The sequence below is a fragment of the Myxocyprinus asiaticus genome, chromosome 5 (assembly GCF_019703515.2).
Source record: "Myxocyprinus asiaticus isolate MX2 ecotype Aquarium Trade chromosome 5, UBuf_Myxa_2, whole genome shotgun sequence".
In the NCBI taxonomy this organism is placed as follows: Eukaryota; Metazoa; Chordata; class Actinopteri; order Cypriniformes; family Catostomidae; genus Myxocyprinus; species Myxocyprinus asiaticus.
This window is the reverse complement of record NC_059348.1, coordinates 43,186,746-43,196,866: the sequence shown is the minus strand read 5'-3', so window position 1 is coordinate 43,196,866 and position 10,121 is coordinate 43,186,746. Positions and strand designations below refer to the sequence as shown.

Genomic DNA, 10,121 nt, shown 5'->3' with positions numbered 1-10,121 from the left:
ATCATTTTTTATGATTGAAAATAGTAGTAGCATATAAAAAGTGCTGTAAGCAATTTTTTCATGGAAAAGTATGCAAACAATTTTCCTACTCCCTCAAAGACATTAATTAAATAAGCGTCCTAAGATATCTCACCGATCTCTGTGACAGCTGTAGACTTTGTAAACAGCAAACAAAAGTGTGTCCGTGTATCACGGACATTGACACTTTTCACGTCAATCATTTTGCTCATTTTCATAGTGTTGTATTTGAAGCGGCTCAAATGCCAGTTGAGGGTACTATTGTGCCACTGTTGAACTTGACAGCCACAGGATCAAAAAATGCTGCTCTTTTGCTCGGTTTTGGTCTCAAAATTATCTTTGGAGGGGTTTTGGAATTATGGGGTGTGGCTAATTCAACAGCTCAGTCAAGTGAAAGCTTTAAAATGCTAAAATTGCTTACAGCACCTTTAAGTATGTGTGATTACAAATGAAGAAAAACAGCTTTAAAAATTAACATTTTAAAAAATTGCTTTAAAAATATGTTTTCATATTTCATAACTAGTTCTGAAATATCTTGATTTGGGGTTTAAATATTTGCTCTGACAATTAAATTCAAGTTCTTTTAGATTGCGATTAAGATTCCCTGCATCCGGGGACTGGGTAGCTCAGTGATTAAAGATGCTGACTTGAATCCAGGGCGTGCTGAGTGACTCCAGCCAGGTCTCTTAAGCAACCAAATTGGCCCAGTTGCTAGGGAGGGTAGAGTCACATGGGGTAACCTCCTTGTGATCGCTATAATGTGGTTCTCGCTCTTGGTGGGGCGCGTGGTGAGTTGTGCGTGGATGCCACGGAGAATAGCATGAAGACTCCACACGCGCTATGTCTCTGTGGTAAGGCGCTCAACAAGCCATGTGATAAAATGCACGGATTGACGGTCTCAGACGTGGAGGCAACTGAGATCCATCCTCCGCCACCCGTATTGAGTCACTACGCCACCACGAGGACTTAGAGCGCATTGGGAATTGGGCATTTCAAATAAAAAATAAATAAATAAAATAAAATAAAAAAAAGATTCCCTGCATCCTGAAATTTGGTCAAGATTTGATTAATTTATCTTGATACAATTCATACAAAAATAATAATAATAATAATAATAAAAATAATAAAAACATGCTGAAGACACAAATGTAAGTAGATGGACAATTTACACCTGCAGGTAAATTGATGGTCTAGATTTGTTGGATTTTTTTTTAAATAAACTACAAAAAAAAAAAAAAAGGAAAAAAGGAAAGGAAAATAGGGCAAGAAATATACTGGATAAGAAATAAACTCACAATTAATTGGAATTGTAGTATTTATAAATGATGCATTTACACCCCTTGTCTTGAGGTTTTGGGATAAATATATTTGTGTCCTGTGGAGTCTCTGATTAACAATAAAGAACTGTATGTACATTCATAGACAAAAAGGAAAACAGATGCAAAAGCTTCAGGTGAGAAATTAAAAATATTAGCATTTATTACAGCGACATGAATAATCTCAATGCGTACACCCTATTTTTTTTTTTTTTTTTGCGAGCTCATAGAAACCTGCAGTGTGTGAAGAGATAGGCATATAGCTTACAAAAGAACAGAGGTCATCTCACAATGCATCAGCCCAAACACATGTACAGAGCCAGGACAGAAAAAAAAGACAAGAACTTGATAAAAAATGTATAAGCAAGTTTCATCTGTTATCTTCTATCATATTAACAACATTCCACATTCAGCCACTAACACTGTTTAGTCACATAACCATCTGCCTGATTAATTTGGTGAGCACATACAGTATATACTGTAGATATTTCTTTAATTAGCAGATTTTTTTATTTATTTGTATTTATTTATTTATTTATTTCTCAAAAATTTGAAATTTGGCATGGGTTTTTATTACTGTTGCAGTAGTAGAGATTGGAGCTTATGTTTTATTGATGGTTATTAAAACTGACATCATCATCATCATTTCTTTTTACTGTAGTTTCGATGGGAACATGTGTATCTTCACATGTATCTGTTGCATGCAGCCAATTTTGCTACATCAGCATGTTAACTCCCTAGATAGAATTTAAAACGAGATTCATAAAAAGGAATTAATTTATGTCCTTTTTAAATTTTATTTTGCATATTGTATCACACACAGATTCAGTATATTAGATTCATTAACAAATCTCATGATGCAACCAGTAAATTTATTGCAAAGTACACTCATTTTTTTAAGGAAGTGGTTTTTATCTCTTAAGATATGCATGAATAAAACTAAAGAAAACATCCTGGTTACTTTCATAACCTCCGTTCCCTGATGGAGGGAACGAGACGTTGTGTCGATGTAGTGACACTAGGGGTCACTCTTGGGAGCCTTTTGAAAAAAGGCCAATGAGAATTGGCGAGTGGAATTTGCATGCCACTCCCCCGGACATACGGGTATAAAAGGAGCTGGTATGCAACCACTCATTCAGGTTTTGTGCTGAGGAGCCGAGACCAGGTCCCGGCCATTTCAGCGGGTAGTTCAGCATTGTGGCAAGAGGGACACAACATCTCGTTCCCTCCATCAGGGAATGGAGGTTACGAAAATAACCAGGACGTTCCCTATCTTTCACTCACTCAACGTTGTATCGATGTAGTGACACTAGGGGTCCCTATACAAAACAGCACAACTATCTGAACTGTGTTACCTGACCTGGTGGTGTGTGACGGGCAGACCGCTGCGTGCCTCGTAGCCAGCACACCAGGCCTCACGTAACCTCCCCCAACGTTCTTATGAGCATGGAACGGTCCATCAGGAACAAGTTGACTACCCAACTATAGGGACAGGCTAGCCCAGCCGATGCCTCTTTCCCTCTCTTTTCTCCCCAAAAAGAGTGGAATTTGTTAACTGACTTGGAGCCATAAGTGTCTGCATCGGGGGGTGTCCCTCCCAAAGGGAAGACACCGCAGAGACTACACCCTGCCCAAAAAGGGGGGGGGGGTATTTTGAGTGGAATACGTCACATGGTCTTACCGAGTCGATAGTATGTCAGGTGGAGAGGTCCCATGGTAGGTCCTACCCAAAGGGGGTGGAGTTTCTACAGAGTATGGCGACCAGGGGCAGAGGGGCCTCTGCCCAAGGAAGACGCAGTTTGCCGACAGGGAAACTATTTTGCGGAAGATATCACATGGGGTTGCCTACGGGTACCAGCACATATGGAGCACCTACCTCAGTACAGGGTCTCATTAGCACACGTACTGGGCCGGTCAGCGAGTTTTTCCGCAAACTCAACTGCCAGAGGGCTAAGGAGGAAAGTCATCGAGGGATCACAGTCTGTGAACACGACTGGGAGTCAAGAGCACACGTCTTCACCTCAAGGGAGGGGAAAGACGCTATGCGCAAGCGGTACACCCGGCCAGCTGTCCCGGAACTTACCTGCTCGTGCCTGCCAATACACGGGACAAGACCGGCTCAACCTGGAGATTGTAGAACCTCGCAAAGGTGTTGGGTGTTGCCCAGCCCGCTGCTCTGCAGATGTCTGCCAAAGAGGCACCACTGGCCAGGGCCCAGGAGGCTGCCAAACTCCTGGTAGAGTGGGCTCGTAACCCCCACAGGGTGTCAGGGAGCCTGATATGCCATCGTGATGCCGTCAATGACCCAGAGGGTGATCCTCTGTTTGGAGACAGTGCTTCCTTTCCGCTGTCCACCAAACCAAACAAAGAGCTGCTCGGAGCATCTAAGGCTCTGCGTGCAATCCAAATAGATGCATAAAGCTCACACCGGACACAGCAACGCCAAGGCTGCGTCTGCCTCCTCCTGGGGCAGCGCTTGCAGGTTCACCACCTGATCCCTAAAAGGGGTCGTGATGAAACTTTTGATGAAAGTTAGCGCAGTCAGGAGGGCAGTCGTCAAAGAGAGTTCCTTAAGCTCAGCTGACTCAAAGGGCTCAAAGGGAGCTCCCTGTAGACCCCGAAGGACTACAGAGAGGTCTCACGAGGAGACGAGGCGCGGTCTGGAGGGATTCAACCCTAGCACCTCTCAGGAACCTGATGATCAAGTCGTGCTTCCCCAAGTACTTACCATCTACTGCATCGTGATGAGCCGAAATAGAGGCTACATACACCTTCAGGGTGGAGGGGGACAGCCACCCCTCCAGCCTCTCCTGCAGGAAGGAAAGCACTGATCCAACTGCGCACCTCTGGGGGTCTTTGCGTTGGGAAGAACACCACTTAGAGAACAGATGCCACTTCAAGGTATACAGGCGCCTCATAGAGGGAGCCCTAGCCTCAGTGATCGTGTCTACCACTGCAGGTGGTAGGCCACTTAGGTTTTCCGCATCCCATCCAGGTGCCAGACATGGAGATTCCAGAGGTCTGGTCGCGGGTGCCAGATGGTGCCCCGTCCCTGAGAAAGAAGGTCCTTCCTCAGGGGAATTCACCGGGGGGGGGGGAGCTGTCGCGATGAACGTGAGATCCGAGAACCACATCTGGGTGGGCCAGTAGGTTTCTACTAGGACGACCTGCTCCTCATCCTCCCTGACCCCGCTAAGGGAAGTGGGCGTCCGCATCCTCAACTGTTTGCTATTCCCCAAACTCTGGCTATTCCTAGCTCACTCTTGAGAATTGCTGTGCGCACACAGGGACCTTGTGCTCCGGCACCTCAGCCGACTGGGGCTTTGGGTCAACTGGGAAAAGAGCAAGCTCTCCCCGGTTCAGAGCATCTCTTTTCTCGGTTTGGAGTTGGACTCAGTCTCGATGACAGCGTGCCTCATGAATGAGACAGAGGACAGCGGTCCCACTGAAACTTTTCCAGAGGCTCCTGGGGCATATGGCATCCTCAGCAGCGGCCACACCGCTCGGGTTGATGCATATGAGACCACTTCAGCACTGGTTTCAGACTCGAGTCCCGAGATGGGCATGGCGCCGCGGGACACATCGCGTGACTATCACGCCGATCTGTCACCGCCTCTTCAGCCCTTGGACCGACCTTGCATTTCTACGGGCAGGGGTTCCCCTAGAGAAAGTCTCCAGGCACATCATGGTTATAACAGATGGGGTGCCGGATGCAATGGGAACACAGCCGCTGGCTCCTGGTCTGGCCCGCAGCTGCGTTGGCACATCAACTGCCTAGAGTTGTTGGCAGTACTGTTCATCCTGCGGAGGTTCCGGCCATTGATCCAGGGCAAGCATGTGTTGGTCCGGACGGACAACACAGTGACGGTAGCTTACATCAACCGTCAAGGCGGTCTATGCTCCCGTTGCATGTCACAACTCGCCCGCCGTCTCCTCCTCTGGAGTCAGCAGCGCCTCAAGTCGCTACGAGCCACTCACATCCCGGGCGACCTCAACACCGCAGCGGACGTGCTGTCATGTCAGGTTACCCTCAGGGGAGAGTGGAGACTCCACCCTCATGTGGTCCAGCTGATTCGGAGTCGATTTGGTTGAGCATAGGTAGACCTGTTTGCTTCCCGGGAATACTCCCAATGCCTGCTTTGGTATGCCCTGACCGAGGCACCCCTTGGTATAGATGCACTGGTATACAGACCCTATGCAAGGTAAGGGCTGCCTCTATGACCTTCGTGAAGATGCGAGGGGACAAGGACAGGCTGAAGGGGAGGACCTTGTACTGGTACGCCTGGCCTTCGAAGGCAAACCGCAGGAAGGGTCTGTGTCGAGGTAAGACCAAGACGTGGCAGTACACGTCCTTCAGGTCTACCGCCGCAAACCAGTATTGATGCCGGAAGCTCGTTAGTGTGTGTTTTTATGTCAGCATCTTGGACTGGAGTCTGTGCAAAGCCCGGTTCAGTACTCACAGGTCCAGGATGTGTGTGTGCCGCTCTTTTTGTGAATGAAAATATACTCTTTTAGAATATACTCTCTTATTTTCACTCTGCTGAAGCTCCCAGGGGCATTCTCTGCACTCCACAGGTGCAGAGGGGGAGAAGCCACTGAAATGCACCGTAAATACAGCAGTTTTGAGGTGCGTCTTTGGAGGGAATTGAATTCAGTGCACTGAATACAACCGCTTGGCTCCGAAGAGAAAATCTGAATGAGTGGTTGCATGCCAGCTCCTTTTATACCCATATGTCCGGGGGAGTGGCATGCAAATTCAACTCGCCAATTCTCATTGGCCTTTTTTCAAAAAAGCTTGAAGTTTGGGGCTCCCAAGAGTGACCCCTAGTGTCACTACATCGACACGACGTTGAGTGAGTGACAGATAGGGAACTGCTGTAGTAGTGAACCCAGCACATTTTAAACTCATTTTTTTGTCATTGCTGCTTTAATTAGGTAAACTAAATGGGCCTTATATCATAGTCTTTGAGTCCCAACAGTTTTGCCCTGGCATATGTTGTTTCAGGAATTTTACAATTTTAATTAAATCACCCAGTTATGCATCCTCTAATGACATAGATGATGAAGAATTTTCCTTTAGATCATGAAAAATAACAGAAAAATGCACTTTGAAGGAATAAACTGTGGTCCTGTGCACTTAATAAGCCCATATGGAATGTGCGGCCACAGAATTCCATAGATTTCCGTGAATTCAAACATATTTTTATCAGTTAAATTCATAATAGCATTTTGAAAGGGTTTTGAATAAATTACTTTCAAGTGCAGAACTCTTAGCTCTGCTTTACCATATATACATCCAATTGGCTTAATTCCACAGATTTATCCCAACAAGTAACATAAACAAATCTGAGTGCTGTGCTAAACCATTGAAACACAATCGTGATATAAAATAAATGACAATTTGAAATGACACTGGGGCATCTTGATTTAAAGGACAACAGATTGTATGAATATCTCTATATACCATAACTCTCAGTCTTATTTATGCATATATTTAAATAAAACAGGTAGACTTCTACTTTACAGAACAACCTCACTAGTACAAAAATGTATAGTGCAGAAAATCAGTTTCAATAAAGTTAGCATAAGGAATTTAGTTCAGCCAAATAGATTCACAAAAGTCTCTCTCTGTCCCTATACCACATGTACACTTCCTGTAAGAAAGCAGAGGATCCAACACATTCCTATACTTCCGAAAACAGCAAAACCAACCTGTTTAGCTGGGCTTTAATATCGAGCTTGAGTTTCTCAGTAATGCAATGATAAATACTATATACATTATACTTCATAATATTGTCTCTAGTGGGGAGGATGAGAAAAGAGAGAGAACTGCACATTTAATAAGGCATCTAACGTCAAGCAGCTAACGGCACCACTTGAGTGAAAAAAAATGCAGTCACTGTCACCTGTCAATCAAAAGATGAAGCTTAGAATCCATGCTACATTCCAGAGATCAGTTATTATCGCACATCGGCAAATGGCGGTGATAACACCACACACCCACATTTACCTCTTCATACTAGATAAAAGTACGTTATTACAAATATTCTATTTTTTTTTTTTTTTTTGCTTTTGTTTTCTTTTTTTTTTTTATCAACACTGTACATTATATACACTATAGTACAATAGTATATGTTGTGGTTGTCACGCACTATAGTTACACAAGTGTAAACGTAAGGACGATGTGAACATGGTGCATGATATTTATCGAGACGGCGGGCACATGAATATCTCTACCACTTCATAATGACTTTCAAAGTTGTTTTCAGTGGAAATCAGTGAATTTGATGTACACAAACTTTTATTCTGCCCCAGTAAACCAAACCATGGACTGCAGTGATAAAAGATTTATCATGAATACACATGGTATCTGTGCAGCAAATTGACAGAAATAAAAGTTCCATTTTCATTTTGCTCTAAGATCTACAGTATCTAGACATGTGTTTGAAAAGCTCTGATACTCATTATTCAAAGCAACACAAGGAACAATACAATGAGTGAAGAGCAGCTAGTTCTCAGTTTAATAGAATTAAAAAGCAATGCTCTCATCTTGCAATCCCTCGCTCGCCTCTGCTGTTGTCCGCAGGCATAGCTTCAGACTTCTCCCCCACTGTCTCCAATGGATCAGAGCAATGCATCCATTAGCTGGTGCAATAAAAACTCCTGTTGCCCGTTTTGGCTGAATATTGGATGCTTCATCCTGGTGAAAAGCCATCAGTCCAAACATTGCCTCAAATATGACAAAATAAATATACTATGAACATCTGTTATTTGACAGTGGCTCATAGATGATGTTTAGGGAATATTCTACTACTACATTCTCAAGTGGATGTTAAAAAATAAACAACACCCCTCCTTTTTATCTGAATAACAGTCCAACCACTGAAATGCAAAATATGTCACATATGGAATGCAATTGTTGAAACACAAGCTGTGAATTTTCCCCAAATGTATTTTTGTTCCTGTATTTGTTTCACTTTTACATTTCTTGTTTTTAATTACTGTAAACTGATCTGATATGCCTTGGCCTTGTCAAGTGATTGTAGATCAGTCTCAGTGTCCCTCTGCTCAGAGGAAGCTCGGACGTGCATGGACGGAAGCCGGAGTGCTGACAAGGGATCGTATGCTGAAACATCCAGGGTGGGAAGTGTATGGTGAAGCTGCGGATAGGAACTGTTCTGGGAGCTGTGGCTAACGCTCTCAGTCTGAATGCTCTCAGGCTGTGGCAGGTGCTGGAGAAGGCGTGTTATACCTGCACATGCGTCCCTTGTGTGTGCAAACTCTGGATGCTGGAGAGAATCTTCTTCTGGTGCCCGACCAGAGTGACGCCCATCTTGCTTAGCTCACTAAAGGGAAAAAAAAAAAAAAGGGAAACAAATGTTTCAAGACATCATGCAGAAACTGTTGTTCTGAATACAGTTGATCGGTTTGGTCAATAAAGCACCAATCATGAGAACAATCTGTTTAAAAGTACTGTCATTACTTAACCTTACTAGGCTCAAAACGCTGAGATTTAGCAATGCAACAAAAATGGAAACAAATTGATGAAAAAAAAAATCTTGTTATAAAACACTTGGCTAGGGTGTTTTTCCCATACAAAAACGTAACTCACTGCTTAACCACCAAAGTACGACACATTGTTGAAGAAATTAACTAGCTAGTCACTACCCGAAACAGTAGTAACTATATCGCACATACATAATTCGAACAACGTTAGTTCAACAGTATAGAGCTGTCGTTACTGACGTTACGCAGAGGATGGAGTAATATCTTCTCAAGATATGAAATTATAATAGCACATTTACACATACACCAGAAAGCCGTTTAATGCGAGAAAGCTACTTAGGACACAAAAGCGTTGTGCACTGTGTGAACCAACAGATGTATTGCACTGCAATAGTGGGGTTTCCTTTTCATCAGACTTGGGGGTTCCCCCGACACACTTGAGCACATATGTACATGCACACTCTACAAAAACTTTTAAGAACGCCACTTATGTATTAACATGGTCACATACGCTGTGTTCTCCGACAGAAACCGTGTGTTTTAAAGCGCTTTTTATTAACAGCCTTTAAACCCTTAAACGGTGTAAGGAATGCCACTTTCTGAAAAAATTGCCAATTGTCAAGTTTAATGTGTGATTATATGTTTACATTAATTATATTAAAGTGTTCATATGTCATCAGGGTAAAGTCAGTTGAAACACACTGGTGCTGGGCATGTATGTAATGGACTATATATATATATATATATATATATATATATATATATATATATATATATATATATATATATATATATGAATTTTATAACATCTGCTATTATTTCAGATAGTTATGGTGAACACAGACATTCAGAATGCAGTCTTACCTCAAGCTGATGTATAGTATAGAGTCTAGAGAAACATAGCCTGCAGTGGCAAAGTTCTCTTTGTACTGGCCCATACTGATGGCGTCTAGCCATTCATCCACTGTACTCACACTGAATTCAGGGGTGGTGGGATCTTCCCTGGAAAGGAAATGAAATATGTATAATTTGTGCTTCGTTTCATTACTTAAGGACTGATAACAGAACTGGAAAAGATTGTTCTTAGATCACAAATCGGCTTTGGAACCTATATATGCTAAGCATGATTTATATTCTTATAAAATTGTCATTTCTCTTTGATTTTACAGGTAGGTAGAGGTTTAGAATTAGGAGTATGGAAGATTTAGGGCTATGATTATTTATAAGGAATGCTCCAGGACCAGCAAAGGATGTTGATCCAAGGGCATCTGCAGCATGTTC

General features: G+C 43.1%; 1 protein-coding gene across 1 annotated transcript in view; it reads right to left on the bottom strand.

Moving 5' to 3' along the window:
* Positions 1–1,466: 1,466 nt before the first annotated feature.
* The window catches only part of LOC127440514 (ephrin type-A receptor 3-like), a 225,783-nt gene continuing 217,128 nt past the window's right edge, over positions 1,467–10,121 (bottom strand). The window contains exons 16-17 of the mRNA XM_051697142.1: positions 9,705–9,842; positions 1,467–8,680 (exon numbers count right to left, since the gene is read on the bottom strand). Of these exons, the coding sequence (XP_051553102.1) occupies positions 8,581–8,680; positions 9,705–9,842 (238 nt within the window). The 3' untranslated portion in view covers positions 1,467–8,580. The remainder of the gene's footprint in view (positions 8,681–9,704; positions 9,843–10,121) is intronic.